We start from the raw sequence: 19,337 nt of genomic DNA, 5'->3' as shown, positions 1-19,337 counted from the left end.
GTTATTTTGTATCTAGGCTAAAAAATCAATTTATTCCCACTTGAGTACACTGGCAGATTTTGCAATAGAGATGTTTGACGTTCTTGATGAAATCAACTATCAGTCTTACAACGACTTTGTCCTCCGAGTTGGTAAGTTCTGTTTCTAGAGTTAGCCTATAAAATGTAGCATTGCTGTTGGCTGCCTTCCCCATTTTATCTGAAGAGGTTCAGTAGTAGAGAATTGCCTATATCTTTGAATGAAAATAGCTCATATTCATGCTCTTGAGTGAAACTTGGAGCCGGAAGAGTCTAGATCGATGGCCATTTTATCATCAGCATGTTTGCACAAGTGCCATTAATTTAAGGGGAGTTACACATGCAGAAGGTGAGAATGAAGGCATCAAGCTTAAGGGTGCTAGTCCTTATGTTCAGGACCAATTCCAGTTTGGTTAGTTATGTGATGCTTAGCTAAAATTCTTTTAGAGTTTCAATTGCATATGGTTCGCTTTCATTCCCTGTCATACTCTGTTCTCTAATATTGCTGTGCATTGTTAAACTGCTGCAGCATTCCACACCAGAGCCGGCAGTACTTCACTGGTGTGCGTACGTTTTGTGTGCAGTATAGATTGTACAATGCTTTGGAATCTTTGATACCTTTCTTATGTTATCAAAAGGTTTCTTGCATTTAGCTCTTTTCCTCTCCTAGTTGCTGCAGCTTCTGCTTCCTCCAACAAATCAACCCCTCCCGCTCCCTCCTTTAGCCCTCTTGTGCCACACACACATGCTCTCCTCCACATGAAGGATTGCACTGTGATCCTCACCCCTGAAAGCCAGTTCCCTTCTGCAGCCTTCGTTGCTTCAGTGCCATCTCTCCTTCCAGCCCTTCCCCAACAGTAACTCCAAGGCTGTTCTCATCTCAGTGAAATCCTCTAATTTGACATGCTTCCCCCACCCTCACCTCCTTTTGTTTCCCAGCCCATTGGTTGAGTTGTGCACTCAAACTGGAGCGGATCAGTTGTGGGCTCAAAGTGGAGCAGATAAACTAGCAGCCAAGTGGTGAAAGTGGTCATAGACCATGATATCAATAGTGAGGAGAGGCGAGTCATGCTACAGTCCTGAACTCCCCCATCATCCAGCAACTGAAAGCTTTCCTACATCACTGGTACAATGCCTTCCTCCAAAGTGTCCTTAGAAGACCACAGTGTGGCTGGCCATGCACAAGTGTGCAAGGGGCAGACAGAGCACCAGGATCCCTCTCCCCACTTAACTTGTGCAACTTCTCATGGGGAAGCCACAATTCTCGTCTTGGCACAGGGGCTAAGACCATTAGAACCAGCAACTGTGCAAGACACTGCAAAAGGGGGTAGGGTCATGCTGCTCCTCAATTCCACACTAACTGGTGAAATCAGCATAGGGCCTAGGAGCTAATATTGTGCCTCCAAAAAGGAAATGTATGTGCCAGTTCTGAGTGCTTCTCCCCGATAGTGCTCCCAGAGAAGCCTGTGTGTCTGTGCATGCAGAATATATCCCTAGTCTGGTGCTGGTATCAGAATTTCTCATGTGACCTGCTTTCCCTGCCCCAACTCCTGATGTTTCCCAGCCCAATGGCAGTGCAGGGTCGGTGCACTCCCGCTTAGGAGGCTGTCTCTTAAAAAGCACAACAGAGCTCATAAGAAGTAATCAAGGGTCAATAATCTCTTGCCATGACCTGTAGAGACTTCCTCTGTGCTACTAAACAGCTGGACACATTTTATGCTGGAAGTGATTCTTCCTCTCCTTCTCCTCCTCCCTGCCGGAAGATTGAAATTGAGAATTTCCCTCATGAGATTAGAACAGGTTTTTTTTAAATTTGAGTAAAATTAATGTTACATTTCAGGTGTGCTCTGTGTGCCTGTATAGGTCAATTTCTAACACTCTTCGGGATCCTGGGTGTTGAAAAGCTCTAATATAAGAGGATGCTATTGTGTACTATGACAGGTAAAAACACTGAAGTCATTTATGGCGAAACAGTTGGAAAGAGCAGCTGTTTCTCTTAGATCTATGTCACAGCACTTGAAGCAGCAAAAACGAAATAAAAGCCATTTTTCTGATTTTAGGTATTAATGTTGGGCCTGTAGTGGCAGGAGTTATTGGGGCCAGAAGACCACAATACGATATCTGGGGTAACACTGTGAATGTTGCCAGCAGAATGGATAGTACTGGAGTGCAGGGTAAAATTCAGGTGAGTATATTCCAATCACTCTTTATCAGTTTGAAGTTCCTGTTTATTAATAATCCTATGATTACATTTTCAAGGCTGCTTAGAAAGCTCAGCCTCATCTCTTCACGTTTCTTATGAAGGCAGCAACATCCCCAAGGTGATTCAGGTGCCTACTGTGTAGTTATTCTTCTGTTATCTGTTCCACTGCTTTGAAGTGGTGAAATCAAAGGATCAACAAACCACAAAGAGAGGTTTCACCTTCAAATTCCTGCCGTACTGCACTCCATTGGATTATAGGCCTGAATCTGCAGTCTTTACACAGGCCAGTCATCCCCAAACTTCCACTTCACTCTGGGAATTTTGCCTGAGTAAGGACTACAGGATAAGGACCTATATCAGATTACATTCAGTCACATCTTGTATAGATTGTAGAATCTTTCTGGATGAAAGGCGCCACACTCTTGTAAAATATTATTAATCTTTGAGATTGTCCTGAAACAAAGCTCCAGCTCCCAGCATGGACTGAACTTTGGGGAAGCCTGTATCTGAACTTCACATTTGGTCAAAATCTCTGTTGCTATAAACTAGCTTCAATGAAGCAGTACTAGCTTACACCACCAGAGATTAGGCCCTATGTTTCTAATGAGTAGAACCAAACTTCAGATCTGAACGCCGCAGAACTTTGGAGTCCTTCATTTCTAGATCGGAAATTTTCTCCTTAGGGCCCATCTCATTATTAATTATTATAATTATTGCCAGCAAAGCACATACCAGGGAAAACCAAAACCAATAGTTATTCATTCATTCCATGGGGCATCTTTCATCCCAGTTAAAGAAAGTGCCATAGAGAAGTATAATTCTGCTTTCTTACTCTAGGATTAACCCTAGCTAATTGATAGGAATGTTAAAATATAATACTGGCTCTTCTTACCCACAGGTGACAGAAGAAGTTCAGCGGATATTAAAGAGGTGCAGTTACGAGTTTGTGTGCCGAGGTAAAGTCAGTGTAAAGGGAAAAGGCGAAATGTTGACCTATTTTCTTGAAGGAAAGGCCAATGGAAATAATTCACAACCACGGTCTTTAAACTTAGAGCGGAAAATGTACTCCAACGGGAGAACAAACATTCAAACCAAACTGGGCACCAGTTGTCCATCAGTGTCCTCAGTCGCCAGCTTTACTGTAAAAGCTGGGCTTGGAGCACTTCAAGCATCAACAACCCACACAAATCAAACATTACATTACCTTCCTTCTGTGCCAGCTGTGAAAGAAGTATAGAGCAGAGAAAATTTGGTTACGGCATTTGCAGTGAACTCAGAGAGCAGAGGTTGTCTGAATTTTCACCAGGAGGTCAAGGATCATAGGCCATGGCATCAACCAAGGATCATTACAACCCAACCAAAGAGAACTTGGGAACTGCATAAACGAACTCTTGGAATGGAACAAATAAGGGCTAGCAATTCTGTTAGGAAAAGTCTAAACCCAATTTTTTGGAAATATGGAATATTTTCTTGGCATTTTTAAAGGATAAATGCTATAATTGAAAAAAGTGTACACATGACACTGTATTTGTGTGTGTATATATATATATATTTTAAATCTATATATGCACATATACAAACACTCCTATATAGAGATAGATAAGATATATGTATGTGTATATATATATATATATATATATATATATATATATATATATATATATATGTATGTATGTACACATCCACCTTCAATGGCATAAGGGATAGATTTCTTTTACCACCATATCCAGTGTTGTTGGGTCTGAGGTTAGTAAAGCTGCTATTAGGAAAGGAGGGTGAGATGATTGAAAATTATTTGGGGCTATAGCAAGAGTTATGGAAACCTTGTTCCACTGCTTGAAATAAGGAAAGAAGAATTCGTCAGCGATTGGTAAATGAAGGTTGAATTAAAGCCAACTGCCAAACTGAGGTATCTTTTAAAGTTTTATTTGCATGTTCAGTAGCTTTGAATGCTTTCCAGTTACAATTACAACACAATGCTATGAGCTAGACAAGAGACAGGGCTTAGGAATTTGATCAGATACTAATAAATGTTCTTTCCATTGACAAAGAAGGTTGCTAAAATACTGTCTTTCTGTAGGACATTTTGGCTTGGTATGAGACAGAGGTGCCATCCTGCAAGCACAGCAATATGCTTATGAAATATAGAACAGTCTTTCCTGTTTTATGCACATTGCCAATTGTATTGAAGGTAGAGAACAGTGGGACACTCTCTTTTTGCAGTAGCAGACTTTCACTGAAAGCACAGATTTTCTTGCTCAGTGAAGATTTAGGCCTGTTTGAACTGTTCAGTATCAGTTACAAATGTGCTGTTGGTATTGTTATATTTGTACATTTGCCAACATTTTTTTAATTTGATGCCACTGTTTTATTATATATCCTGATTCAACACCAGGCTTCTTGTTCTTAGTTACACGATTACAGAAAGTATATACCTATTTTTGAAGATAGGACTCTGAAAGGCAAGCACATCAAACTTTCTCCAAATGGTGATCACGTTGGTAAACTTCCCCAGAGTTTGAGGGCTGCTCTTAATTTGCATAAAAGGGAACATTTTTCAGCTGCTCTCATGATCTCATAGATGTCATGGATAAGTTTGTCTATCATCTTATACCACACCCATTACTGTGGTATCCAAACACCTATATTAAGCCTTACGGCATACACCCAGTCAAGTTCTATAGGCCACTTCTTTTGTAAACTGCCCATCTATATGCCAGTGTGCTTGCAATGATTATTGCATTCACCCAAGAGTTCTGAAGGAACTCAAATATGAAATTGCAAAGCTACTAACTGTTGTATGTAACCCATCACTGAAATCACTCTGTACCAGATGATTGGAAGGTAGCTAATCTAATGCCAATTTTTAAAGAGGACTCGAGAGGAGATTCTGGCAATTACAGGCCAGTGAGCCTAACTTCAGTACCAGGCAAATTGGTAGAAACTGTAGTAAAGAACAAAAACACATAGAAAACACATAGAAAAACACAATTTGTTGGGGAAGAGTCAACATGGCTTTTGTAAAGGGAAATCATGCCTCACCAATCTATTAGAATTTATTGAGAGAGTCAATAAGCATGTGGATAAGAGTGATCCAGTCAATATTGTGTATGTGGATTTTCAGAAAGCCTTTGACAAGGTCCCTCACCATAGGCTCTTAAGGAAACTAAGGAACCATGGAATAAGAGGGAAGGTCCTCTCATGGACCAGTAAATGTTTGCAAGATAGGAAACAAAGGGTAGGAATAAATAGTAAGTTTTCACAATGGAGCGAGATGAACAGCGGGGTCCCCCAGCCATCTGTACTAGGACCTGTGCTGTTCAACATATTCATTAATGATCTGGAAAAGGGGGTGAATAATGTAGTGTCACAGTTTGCAACATGATGAAGTTTGTTTTCAGCTCTCCGGGTAGCCAAATCAATGCTATATTGTGTATCATGGATTTATAGAAGTTATTTTATTCAGTTCTGTAGCGATTTTCAGTGTGTCAGTACAGAGATTGAAAGGCTAGATTTGCGGTTAAAGCACTGAACTAGATTGATCTGAGTCAATTCCAGGCTCTGCCACAGATTTCCTGTGTGACTTTGGTCTAGTCACTTCATCTCTGTGTATTTCCGTCTTGAGATTGGGGATAATAATAGTTCCCTGCCTCACAAAGGTGTTGCTGGGAATAAAATCACTAATTCAAATACTATGGTGATGAGGGTCCTCTAGGTAAACAGATCACACACATTAGCAAGAACAAAAAATTGCATAATTTAAATTGAAGCAAACTGTATTAATGCAACATTGAGATTGTATTGTTGAAATAAAAAGTTGTCAGGAAATTCAAAGGATGAGGTTCCAAGAGCTATGAGAACCTGGTCACTTTGCATATCCTGTATGTTTTATAATACGTATTTTATGAAGCAAAGCAACCTATGTTAAGCTAGATATTTAACCAAAATGGAAAATTCTGTGTAGGTGCAATACCATCGGTTAAGTTATGCACTTACTGACTCTGTGAGTTAAACCGTAGAGTGTAGGGTCATTCATTCCTGCTACAGTTACAGTTATGTCCAATTAAAACAATTTTTTTGCATTTACAATTACTATTAGTAGTAAAATTACTGTAGCGCCAGGCGCTCCAGTCACAGACCAGGACTCGGTGCTGTACAAATAGAACAATAAGCCGGTCCCTGGCCCCAAGATCTTACAATCTAAATAATTGTCTAGGATTTTTAAAAACAGGAAATATTAAGGGGAAATTGCCTTGGCATCTAATGTCACTGAGGTGATAGAGTGAGGAAGAGCGAATTCCTCCCTTTGCTGTTGCTGTAGTTGGGGGCAATTCTGCAACGCTGGTTTAACAAGGCAGCAGTACATCTGTTTACATTGTGATGGCTGCATCTTCCCAATGAAAAAAACAGATGGTTTAAAAATTAAAACAAAGTTACCTGTTTTGCAGCCATTACAGCATGCACTACTAGGTGCCCATTCTAATAATGTTAGAGTAAAAGTGTATTTTTGCCTTTCTGCTCTCGTTTCCTATTTGTCTGACTTTCCCAATTTCATTTCTCTGTGTACATTTCTGTATCCTCTTTTAAATGACATATTTCTGTAGTCTCTCCACCCTTTTACATTCCCATGTATGCCTTTAGCAAGTTTTATGCAGGAAAGATAACAGAGGTAATAACTGTGCTCAGCCCACAAAAGCATATGATTCTTGACAAATTTGAGAAATGTCCTTGCGTTGCTTTGCGGCAACCGTCTGAAGATAAAAATTGGCCTGATCCAAAGGCCATGGAAGTAAATATAAAGCTTCCCACTGACTTCAGTGGGCTTTGGATCAGAGTGCATTTCACCTATATTAGATTTATTATTTTTTCAATTCATGTTTTGCACTGGATCTTGCTTTAGCCCATTGAGGGGTCAGTGCTGCCATTGATATATATATGTAGTTCCCATTTTAATTAAGGGAAGTTACATGGACACATCATGGGCAGAATAGTGTCCTAAGTTTACATTTATTCTTGTGTAGTGTTGGCTTGAACACTTAACTGGGAGGAGCCCAACAATAAACTGGTGCCAGTTTTGGCAAGATGTCTTTAATGCCTGTGAATTGCAAGCACAATATTTCACATCAGTTTGCATGTTTTCTCTTAAGATAATAGTCATCATTTTAAAGTCTTTCTTTACATAAGCAAATAAGCATCAGAGGTCTTCAAACCTCCTTCTCTCTTGGGAACTAATTTCAAAATATTCCCATGTTACATTTGTGTTTAAATGTTGGGGTTTTTTTATACTACCATGATTACAAACTGGCATTCAGCTGAATTACTGGCTAGATATTTCCAAATATTTAACACATGGATCGATTAAAAAGCAATTTTACCCAACAGGAAAAGTGCATTGTTTCTCTGTAGATGTTCTTACCTGTGAGTATTGACATTCCATTACCACCACCTGAAACACAAGCACACTCTTGTAATACTTAGCTCTGCTCCCTTTAGGTGAGATTTTGGGAGAGCCTGAACTTTCAGCTTATCAGACCTGAACCTGCATTCTTTATGCACCCAAAAGTTCTATGGAAATCAATGAATGTATGGGGTGTAGAAGGAGTTTAGTACTTGGCCCAGTGCGTGCCAGATTGTGCTTTTGGTTACACTAAGGTAACTCTCCAGTATCGCCATCAAAGTTGCTCCTTATTTACAACAGTGTAACAGAGTGGATTACAGACTTAAATGTTTCTTTTTATGTTGGTTTTATATTGTAACTATAAGGCAAAGAAAGTACTTGGGAAACATCTGTGTGTGTTTGTCCTGTTCCATTTCAAAACTGAGGAACTGAATCTAGTAGTAAGTGGTCAATATGAATAATTTTAATTCATTTGATTATCTGCTTGTAGCACAAGTTAAGCATTTACTCTACCATCAGCAAGTCCAAATTCTGTACATGTTCTGTCCAGTCAGGAGGACTATTTAGCCATAATGTTCTTTCAAGTTACAGTTTTGTATTGCAGTGACAACCAACACTTTTTAATTTGTGATAAAACTGTATTATAATGCCTTATTTATTTGTAATCTTGTACAGTGTTAAACATTGGCCTTTCATGTATTATTCACTTAAGAGGTATTGTATGAAATTTTGTAAATAGTTTTAGCTATGACAGATTATTGCATGTACACTTGTATAAAAAAACAAAAAGGCACACTTTTAACAAATGTTAATGATTTTTGTAACAGAGGTTTTACATGCGCATGAAGATTATAAATCCTTTGGAAATGGACATCCTTTTGTTTTTCCTTGCAATCTACTGCATGCCACACATGCCTGACTTCAGTAAAACAAAAGAAAACAGTAAGTTTTTCCTAAATATTTTTGACATATCACTTTTGACGGAGTTTAATCCATAAGTTGCATGTGCATTCTGCGAAGCAAATTCAAAATACAAACAGCAAAACAAAGAGAAACTGTAACCTAATAATCACGCCAACCTCAGTGTTGCTAAATCCATGTTATGGTATATGAAATGTGCTATCAACATCTATGCTATCTTTTAAAAAGTACCTTTTGGTCATTAGAAGCAATAAATTAAACACCATTTACTGTAAAATAAAAATGAATGGAAATATTAGTTTCTAACAGTGTAACAAGTCTGGTATTCAATAGGTACTGTTTGATTTAGGACAGGCATCAATGGAGAAAAAGCCGTTGTCAAATTCATCAGTGCAGTGATCTGGCACAATTCATTTGAAGAGAAAGAAAGTAAATTTGGCCCATTGGTGTTACCCAGATTGTTTTTTCATGTAGTAATAAATACTACAGTTATTGTATCTGAGAAATACACTATACAAATACATCATTTTCATATAAATATATATGTGTGTCTGTAATAAACATTTCATTTTATGGCCTTATTTTTTGACTCATGTTGTTGCAGAATGAACCATAGTTCAAACTATAAGAGTGCTGCATATAATTGTGTTTAAAAAAAAATTTAAACTTGGCTTTTTTATGTTGGTTTTTCTGGCACCTCCTGTAGAAGGCCCCAGTCGTACTCCCACTGAAGTCAATGGCAAATCTCCCATTGGCTGCAATGGTGCAGTATCGGACCCTGAGCCAGATTCTGATGTCAAGTGCACTTGTATAACAGATCAGAATCTGTCCTTTTAACTGATTGTAGTTTATGCTTCAAAGCAATTTAATCCCATTTGTTGCAGGGAAGATGGGAAAGTTATTCCAAAGCCAGTCTCCTATTCAATCTCTCATGAAAACTTTAAATCCTTATAATGTTGTGTTGTAATGTCTGTTACTATAGCTAATAGTATTTGACAAACTATTTACACGACTGCAATTCTGCTACATAATAATTCAATAATATATTTGAGACCACTAACCGCAAAACAGCATTGAGGCTGATGGAAGTGGAAAAAGTGTATGCACTATGTATAGTATACATAACTTATGCTGTGGGTTAACATGGACTTCTTACATTTTGCAGACTTTTATCTAGTATTATTATAGGGCTTGAAATCCTTTCACATGACTGCCTGGTTAATTAACACTAGTGTTTCAATAAGTAACCTTGTCATCATAAATGCAGACATTGATCCATGTATCTAAATTGGCTTCATACATGAATCATTACATCCTATTGAATGACTGGCTTCATATGACAATTTAAGGATTTTCTAAACCCATTGAATAGTATGTATAGATTAATTCATCTCAAATTCAGTACGTTTTTATTGTAAATGTGATATATTTGTTATGAGTAATGACAATCTGGACTCTTACACCTCTGCCTATCTCTTCCCCTGCTCCCATCACCACCCCTCACCCTCTTTGTTTTCATATATTGCTTTCTCCTCCTTTCCATCTAATTTTCTCCCTCTTTCTTGATTTTGCCCCCTTCCTTACCCAGTGTTTATACTACACCTTACACACATTCTCCTGTCACAGCCATCCAACCTGCCCCATCACAGCCCATGTTGCTGGTAGTGTCACTTTAATTGGGAGCTCCCTGTTGGTCCTTATTTCCGTTTTTGAACTGCCAAACAGCACCTCGCATGCTGACTAGCCTAGAATGGGCCAGACTGCAGCAAGGGCAAGGACTGGGAGGGCAATTAAAAAGCACAAAGCAGGGGGTCCAAAATACTGAAGGGGATGAAAATCTATGGTAAGGAAAAGGAATAGTACTGGTCTGATCCTGCACCCTTTGAAGTTAGTGGTGAATTTCCCTGTTGATTTAGTGGTGCAGGGTTCAATGCTTAGGTCCTCAATTCAGCAAGGTATTCAAGCATGTGCCTAGTTTCAGTTGGATTTAGGCATGTGCTTAAAGTTAAGCAACTGCTTAAGTGCTTAGCTGAATCAGGGCCCAATTTGTGTTGTTTGTTTACGTTTTCACAATAAAGTGTAAGATCTCTTAATAGGCTGTTTTTTTACCTGTATTCAGAATTTTAAACTAATTTGGAATGTTATTTTTCTTTTTTTTTTTAAATGGTTGTTTTATGATCACGATATTTCAGAATGTGGCTTAGCACTGATTAATGTACATGGCCAATGTGCTGAAGCACTTGGCTTTGCTTGTGCCTTACCATATGGTTTAGGGGACTGGTTCTCCAGTCCGCTATTCCAGTTTTATCCACTGCGCTTCCACTGAAATCAAAGAAGTCACACCATCTTAAAACTGGTGGAACAGAATGGAGAGTCAGGCCCAAGAGCTGTATCTGTAAAGAGCATTTTTACCTCTTCCTCCCCAATTTGATCTAGCACAAACATGTCTGCACCAGTGCCATCAGGGGTGGAATGGAAGTGCTTGTGTAGGCCACACACAGGAATGTTTACCACCATTATTATTGTTGTTTATCATTAAGGAGCCTGCTTTTAAAAAGTGTTCAGCTCCCATTTAGAAAGCTAAATAAGGGCCAGATTCTCCTAAATCCTCAGCATCCAATCTATTTTGAGAATCTGGCTAGTTATTTTGGTGCCTAAATGGGGGAGCTGAGTGGGGTTTTTTTGTTTGTTTGTTTGTTTTAAATCTGGCCCTATATTGAACAGAACAGACATCTTGATAAAAACACCTATTTCCAATCTACAGCAGCACTCTCACATTTATTAGCTCCAATGTAACTGTATCTGTGCTAGACCAATGGTGTTAGAACTGCTAAAAATTCTCCTTGTAGACTAGGCCAAGGTGTGCATTAATTACTGCTATCACACACTCCATTGTGTCTTACTGCTAAAGTGCCTGGCACATGGCTTTTACCCGAGATGTGTTGATGCTGGGAGCAGTTATGACAAATTGGAATTAGCAAATTGAAGTCATTTTAGGCTATTGTAAAACTTGTATTATTCTCTAGACAACCTAGAGATTTTTTTTCCTTTGCTTTCAGTTCGAAATCCAAGTGATACATCAGCGTGTTCTGATTAAATGTAGATTAATTTAAGGTTAATTGTGTTTACTATTAAAGAAAAGTACTTAATGTTTTTAAAGAGTAGCCCCAATAAAAACCTTTTCCTGTCATTACTCTTGCTTTTGCTTTGATAACCACATTGAACATTTACAGTCTGGTTTTCAAAACTGTGTAATGGTAAATTGACTGATTTGCACGCACACACTGCAAATTCGTAACATTTGCATTTACAGATTTGGATTCAGCATATGCAAATAGCGAGTTATCTGTGCATCCAGACAGGCAGTTAAACTCACAAATAGAAAACCAGATGGGAAAGCCCTATAGAACTTAATAGGGATGGAGCCAATAAGCTTCTATAGAAACTACTCTAAAAACAGAATTCAATAGAGAACATCCATTCTTTAGAACTTTAAATCAATCTATAGAATTCCATAGCAACTAGCATGGACATAATTCTCTACGAAATTCTATGGATGGTTCAGAAATTCTATAGATAGGTATGATTTTCTGTTCTATACGTTTTTTCCATAAGGTATTGATGTGCAAATGACCAATGTTGCACAGAATTGGTATAATTGCACACACAAAGTAAGCATGCAATTTTGAATATAAGGCACTTTAACATTTAAAAAGAAAAATATGCCTTTCAAAATTACAGCTTTTGGGGACAAATTTTACCTAGCAAGCTAGAAATCCCGTACCAACAACCCTTATTCTGCCCCCGTATGGCCTTTGAGAGAAGACATTCTACAGTCTCTCTGTGACAACTGCCAAGGTGTAATCTGTACTTCAGTCAGGAGGTATGATTCACAGCTTTGATCCAGCAATGGTCCTATGCACGTACACTTGCACAGATTTATGCCTCCATTTGACAGCAGGGTGTGAAGCTGTTATCAGCCAGAACACAGGGGCATATTAATGTTGCTTTTAAAATAAATATTCATTTAGGGGGATCATTTTGCTTATTACCAGAATTCGGTCCTTAGTATTAAGTCTTACAGCAGTGTATGTGTGTGTTTTTCATGCAAACATTTTTAACAGGAGTTAGTGGTACAGGAGCTATGAGAACTTGCTTTTAAACGTTGCAGATTTACAGATCTTTTGCCTGCTTTCACGTTCATGTGAACATGCCCTTTTCATTTTGAGTTTGTACAATATATTTTATGTTGCAAGTGATTTTCTTTCAATGTTTGTAGCAGGCTTTGCTGGGGGCCAGCAGGCCTAGTGGGCCGGTCACAGCTCAACAGTCTCTCAGAGCCTTGAGATGGCCTTGCCAGGCAATCTTAGGGCCCAGCCGCCAAGTTACAGTCAGCCTGCTGCTCCTGGGGTTCTTGCAATCAGCCAGAGGAGGAGGGAAAGGTAAGGGGACCCAGGCCCTTCTGCTCCACCAGCTCCCAGCCCAGGGCCCCAGGGGAAAGAGGGGAGGGAGAGTCTCAGCCCCCTCTTAGCTGATTCACCAGCCCAGCTTCCCCTGGGCCTTTTCGTACCTCCCTGGTTCTCTCTTAGGTTTGGGGCATAGTCCCAGCACTCTGCTTCCCTCTCAGAAGTGGGTTGATCACATAGTGTCAACAATTCAGATCATCAGCTGGGGCGTCCCATCTCACCTTCAGCATCCCCATTTTTCCCTTGTCAGGGTGAAGGGGGTCGGGCCCCTGTTCTCCCAATCAGGTCTTATCCTGATCCTTCCCCTGTAGATCCCTATGTCCCAAAAGCTGCAGACAGTCTGTTTTTCCTTCACTCTCCCTCCTGCTTGACTGTCCGAGTCCCCTTTTAAGTAGATCCTCCATTTGGAGCATGCTCTGCAGCTGCTGGGGGCAGGGCCTTCTTGGTCCAATACTGCCCCTTCACTCCCTTAGTCTTAGCATCAGGTCTGTAAACCCCTTCACAATGTTGTACATATTTTTTCCTCCATTATCTTGAAAGAAGTGTTGGTTTAAGTATGAACAAGTCTACTTATTGCAGACACACTGTGGGCCAAATTCTGCTCACTTTACTCACACAAATAGTCCCATTGAAGTTAATGAGGCTATTGACATGAGTAAGCTCTGTTGCCGTGTCTGTTCTCATTTATAGAAAGATTGTCCTTTTCAGAAGCACAGTAGTTGCTTGACTCTCTCGTATGGCATTGTTGCTAACGTACTGCTATGCCCCTTTGCTGCATTTCCCTTTCTCTAAACATTTTTAATATCTGGCAGGCTGCGTGCATTTTAATTTTCAACTTTCCTTTTATTAAAACATAATCCATTCCATGATGTTATTTATTAATTTCAACAGCTTAATTAAAGACCCTCAGTTAAATCTGGGCTCTGTGGAAGTCTATGGATTGACCTAAGTGGGGACAGGATTTCAGCCCCTGATTTGAACTGTAAAGCAAAAATGCAATCTGAGTTGAACACAGTTTGAGTTTATGGGTTGTCCCCATCTCCTACGACCTGGGCCGTTGGGAAGATTGGGTGTTTAGCACAAAACACAGCCAAATTCTGCAAGATCTGGCCCATGACGTTTAATATGCCTTGTTTTGACTTAAGTTTCTCCTCTGAGAAATCCTCAGTATGTTCCCTGGGTCCTTTAAAGTGTCCTAGATGTGTGTTTAAACAATGAGCTTGGCTCTCTGTTGAGAGCCAGCACAAGGGGTGAAAGCCTGGTCCCATTAACGTCAATGGCAAACCTCCCATTGACTTCAGTGGGGCCAAGATTTTACCCAAGGACTATCCACCACCTACGTGGTTCTCAAGTAGGACTAAGGGTTTGTCTAGTGGCAAGTAATTGCCTGGCAAGTGAGTGTGTGAATCTCCAGAGCAGCAGCTTACCACGTAACGTCCAATGTGGACACTGCTACAGCTTGCTGAGATTCCGGAGTGTGCCTTGGCTTACTGCTCTCTCAAGTGTTGGTGAGTCTCTATGCTAGCCTCTCCATGGGCTTGATTTCACCTCATAGCAAACAAACAATTATAAATGGCTGAAAAGAAAAGGGTAGAGATGACGAACTATCTTTTCTTTCTGACTCTTGTGTCTCTGCTTTCTACCACAAACTGTCCCAGCACCAAGCAGGTAGATAGCAAAAATGGAGCGTATGTTCCACAATCAAAACTTGTCTGTCGTCAGATGACAGCCAGCCATCCTATCCATTGTAGCCCCATGAAATGCTTGAAAGTGACCCAAAGACATTTAAACTCCAATCAATAAATAGAGTGATGCTAAGAAGAAAAAGAGCCAGGTACCAACACACACACACACACATTTCAGAGGGTAGCATAATTCTGCTTTGTGTACTAAGATATATGTGATAATACATGCTTTAATGCGGCTGACATTAAAGGAATCAGGCAAGCAGTAATGTGGCCCAAACGATATAGTGTAAGCAACTTGATATTTTTTTTCTTCTGCTGAAAATACATAACATAGGTAAAGTAATTTCAGCAATGATCATTTAGTCTGAGTGTTATCAGGATATTTTTCTCCAAAAATCAGAGCAAAGATTGATTCTGAACTGTGCAATTTTTGGATTAAAACTTCATTTATTATACTTTATTGTGAGCTAAATTGAATCTAGCCATTCAGTAAGAAGACCATGTTACAGTAATCTTATCGGTGTTTTACCTGTACCACAGATGATTGCAGTAAATTCTATGTGGCTTCCAAAGTAACTTGCATACTTTAATGAAAGTATTTGAGTTCATCATCACCTCTTATAATGTAATTCCATCCTTAATTATGGGAAGCCAATCAGACATTTTCCTCAGTTGTACTGGTATAAGAGACGCTGTCAGCCTGATCCAAAAGCCACTGCAATCAATGGAAGCATCAACTTCAATGGGATTCGTATCAGGTTTTATATTAAGGGTCTGCTCCCCAAAGGGGGTTTTGCCATTGACTTCTATGGTAATAGAATGAGCTCATTGTGTTGTAATAGAACATCTCTAGGTAAAACAACCTAGAGATTCATAGCTTTGAGGAATGGACTAATGGGCCAAGATGTCAGTGTTTTCCAACTACTGTAGCCCACTAATGCTTCAAAGAAATATTATTCACACACACATACACATATACTATATATGTAAAATATTAATACAATAACAACACTGGGTAACATCTAATGTTAGATTTGCATAAATACGGGTCTATTTTTATGTAAATAGAATACTGTAGAGTATCTTCCACTCTTTTTCAGCATTGTTAAATTTGAGAAGAGCAATTGAATATTTGTCCTATTTTTATGTTAAAAAGTGAATGGGCTGAAATGTTAAATGTGAATGTAAATTTCTTATTGCAACTTTTATACTGAGTGTTTGCACTATTATAATTTCTGAAATCGAACTAAAAAAAAATAAAGGGAAAATTTGCTTGAGTAAACAACTGCTGTTTCTTTTACTACGTTCTATACAGTAACCACACGAATCTGTGCTTCACAGGGTTCACAGCGCTGCTTTTACATCTGCATTCTACGAACTCACAGCGAAGATTGCCATTGTACATTCAGGGTTGCCTGGGACCACAGAATCCTCTGGGCCCAATCCATCTCCCATTTTAGTCAATGGGAGTCTGTGCATTGACTACAGCCGGAGCTAGCTCAGGCCATAGGCTCCCATTTACGGAGCTATGCAGAGGGAAGTTCAAATACTGGCTGTGTGTGTCCAGGGAGAAGAGCAGAAGAGAAATGGCAGCTGGATCATATGCTGCCACACTTCCCCCCAACCTAACAACAGTCCTTCCATGCAAGTAACCTGTATTTAGGGATCCACACAATGTTCAGAAGGGGTAGAGCAGCTGCTGTGTATGGCAGCTCCCAAAGGAAGTTTGTGCTGAGTGAATGCTGCATGAAGACAGAGGGCTGGTCCACACACAAAGCTGCACTGGGTTAAACAGACCTGGTTTAAAAACAGATGTAGTTACATTAGCACAAAACCCCTGTGTGGACGTTCTTAAACTGTAGCTTACATTGATTGTGCTTAAATCAGTCACTGAGAGACTTAAGGCCCAAAATAAGGCAAGCTTTTAATCTGAAATAAGAGTGTTCACAGGAGGTGGTGGCTGTGCTTAAAATGTGTGAAGACAAGGCTTGATGGGATGATCAGGGTGTGAAAAAGCAATGGGTACTACCAGAAAGCTTTATTCATTAATGGCCTGTTCCAAAGCCCATTGAAAGCATTTGGGGTCTTTCCATTGACTGCGATGGAGTGTTGATCATCCCCTGGAGGGAAAGTCTGAAGCTATTGAGAAGATAAGCATAAAGAATTTACACTGCTTTGAGGAAAATTCATGCTGCATTCACTCAAAATGAGACCTAGATTCTGCCCACGGATATATACAAATAATTCTCACATATGCTCAATGGGGGCAGGTGAGGCTCAGCCCAAGGCCTGGGCAGCAAGAGATAGATAATGAAAAACCATTCTTTTCTCTCCTCCTAGTGTTATGATGCAGGGAAAGGTATAGCAAAAAAGCAGGTTTTGCATTTTGATCTGAAAGCTAAGTGTCATGGTCACTCCACTTGGCTTTGCGAAATGGGTTTTGTAGTCAGAGGTTAGCACTGCAGAAAGACAGGTTTCAAAGTAACAGCCGTGTTAGTCACGAAAGCTTATGCTCAAATAAATTAGTTAGTCTCTAAGGTGCCACAAGTCCTCCTTTTCTTCTCACTGCAGAAAAGGAGATCTCATAGGTACCTTGGAGAGACTGGAACTGTGGAGTCCCCTTGTGATGGAAGCCAGACAGGATGCATGTGAAGGATTCTTTATTCAGCATGTTGGACTGTAGTTCGCAGACACTCTAGCTTGTAGCTTAAAGAACACAGCTTATGCTGCACAGTGATCACAATGACACTGAATGTTAATGCAATTACAGCTGATTCACCCTGGTGTAAGTGAGAGACTTTAAATAACCATTTATTTTTCATTCATTTTTCCTATGGAGCAGATTGTCACCTGGTGTAAATCAGTGGAGCTCCACTGATGTCAATGGAGACACTAGCTAAAGAGCTGGCCTTTTGAGGTTGGAATTCTTGCCCACATAAGTACTTAATGCCATTTTTTTTAATATTAAAATTTGTAACTTTTACAGTGTTTCTCTTTAAACAGTCTCAGTAAGACACTTTAGCTCCTGCATCTGTGCTGATTAATGACTTTGCTCAAGTACCTTGAACCTTGGGAACAGTTTGTTTCCTCTTGTGTCCCCCCTACATAGCTGAGCTGGGTCAGTAGCATAATCACACGCTCTGAGATTTTTGTATTGCTTAAGCAATGAAGTACTACAGGCAGTGTGCTACATTGCAATTGGTCCATAGCCCGGAGTGATATTCTGGGACAAGAAGGCCAAACCACCCAAGGAGTGGGATAACACTATAGAAATGCAGCCTCTGGAATGTCTTCTTGCTGTTATGAAATAGTTTTCTACCTTTAAAATAAAAGAGACCATTCTGTGCATTGGCTGGGCATTTCTGGTTGGTTGTCATTGCGTTATACCTATGTCAAAGCATGCCAGTTTCATCCAGAGTTCTGCAGCCACTTCTTGAATCAGTAGGTCAACTGGGTTCCCATTGCTGATGGTGGAACGTGATGTGCTGTTGCATAACGGACTGGAACAGTTATACATGTACTGATCACGGCCCATATTCTAGCTGGGGCTGCCCACACACACATACCAAAAATGCCACCGCTGGAAAGGGAGCCACATATCAAAAACTGTCACTGTGATTCTGGCTCCCTATCAGGCCCATGGAGCTGTGCAGGGTATATTTGAGGATGGGACTTAGGGAGCAAGGCTCACATGGTTTGGTGCATATGAATCCTGGCCTGATTGCACACACAGTCCAGTAGTAATGTGCATAGGTTTACTGTGTATGAGGCCAAGGACGGTCAGAATACATGCTTACATTAACAAGGTATCAGTTGAGCCCACTGTTTGACACAGGTTTATGCTGTTTTCATGCCTGAAGCCAGACTTTGGCCCAATACTATTACAGTTTACTATATATATATAGGAATTAATATTGACTGAATAGTGTAGGTGTCTACTTTACATTTGTTCTTAGCTAGACATGATCTAAATATACCAGTGGGTGCATCAATAGATGCCGTTCTAGCAATTGACATGGCATACTAAGTGGTGTTAAACTACAACAGATACAGAGCCTCAGCAGTTGTTTAGTCAGTGTAAAGCCAATGCCTTCAGTGCAGTTACGGCATTTTACACCAGCTGAGGTTCTTGCCCATAGATTCTAAGCCCAGAAGGGACTATTATGACCATGTTGTCTGGTCTCCTACATAACACAGATCATAGAATGTCACCCAGTAATTCCTGCATCTATTCAACGATTTGGTGCAGTTTAGATCTGGGTTACACTCTGACCACTCGAATGTGACAAACAAACTTTTTTGTTTATTATTAGCTGGAACAAAGTAATGAAAATCCATCACTTACAGAGCTGGAGTTTAGACATTTGTTTGGCATTGGTCAAACTGCACTCGTATTGTTGCCAAAGGGTTTGGAATCATCACTGACTGTTTTCCCCTCAAACTCTGTAGTTACTATGTATGTTCATTAAACTTTGGTAATAGTATCCTGTGCTACTTAGCAACACTGCCAACAGAATTAGAAGGGAGCAGTCTCATCCGAAAATACACAGAGGAAGGATTCCTGTTGAACATTAACTTGGCTTGACTTCAACTCTGTAGAACCCTGTAGAAATTGTATAGGAGGCCAAGTAACATACAAACAAT

At 39.8% G+C, this 19,337-nt stretch overlaps 1 protein-coding gene across 6 annotated transcripts in view; it reads left to right on the top strand.

Moving 5' to 3' along the window:
- ADCY1 (adenylate cyclase 1) overlaps positions 1-3,699 on the top strand; it is a 224,158-nt gene extending 220,459 nt beyond the window's left edge. For 5 of the 6 annotated variants that reach the window (XM_073332759.1, XM_073332758.1, XM_073332760.1 and 2 more), the window contains 3 exons: positions 17-131; positions 2,078-2,202; positions 3,119-3,699. In XM_073332759.1, coding sequence (XP_073188860.1) covers positions 17-131; positions 2,078-2,202; positions 3,119-3,457 — 579 coding nt within the window. In that variant the 3' untranslated portion in view covers positions 3,458-3,699. Of the gene's footprint in view, positions 1-16; positions 132-2,077; positions 2,203-3,118 lie in introns of those variants that run through there. The other variant, XR_012157423.1, reaches the window with a different exon arrangement.
- Positions 3,700-19,337: the final 15,638 nt, after the last annotated feature.

Source organism: Lepidochelys kempii, chromosome 2 (genome assembly GCF_965140265.1).
Source record: "Lepidochelys kempii isolate rLepKem1 chromosome 2, rLepKem1.hap2, whole genome shotgun sequence".
Classification (NCBI taxonomy): Eukaryota; Metazoa; Chordata; order Testudines; family Cheloniidae; genus Lepidochelys; species Lepidochelys kempii.
Note: the sequence above shows the minus strand (reverse complement) of the source record. Positions and strands in the feature narration are given on the sequence as shown.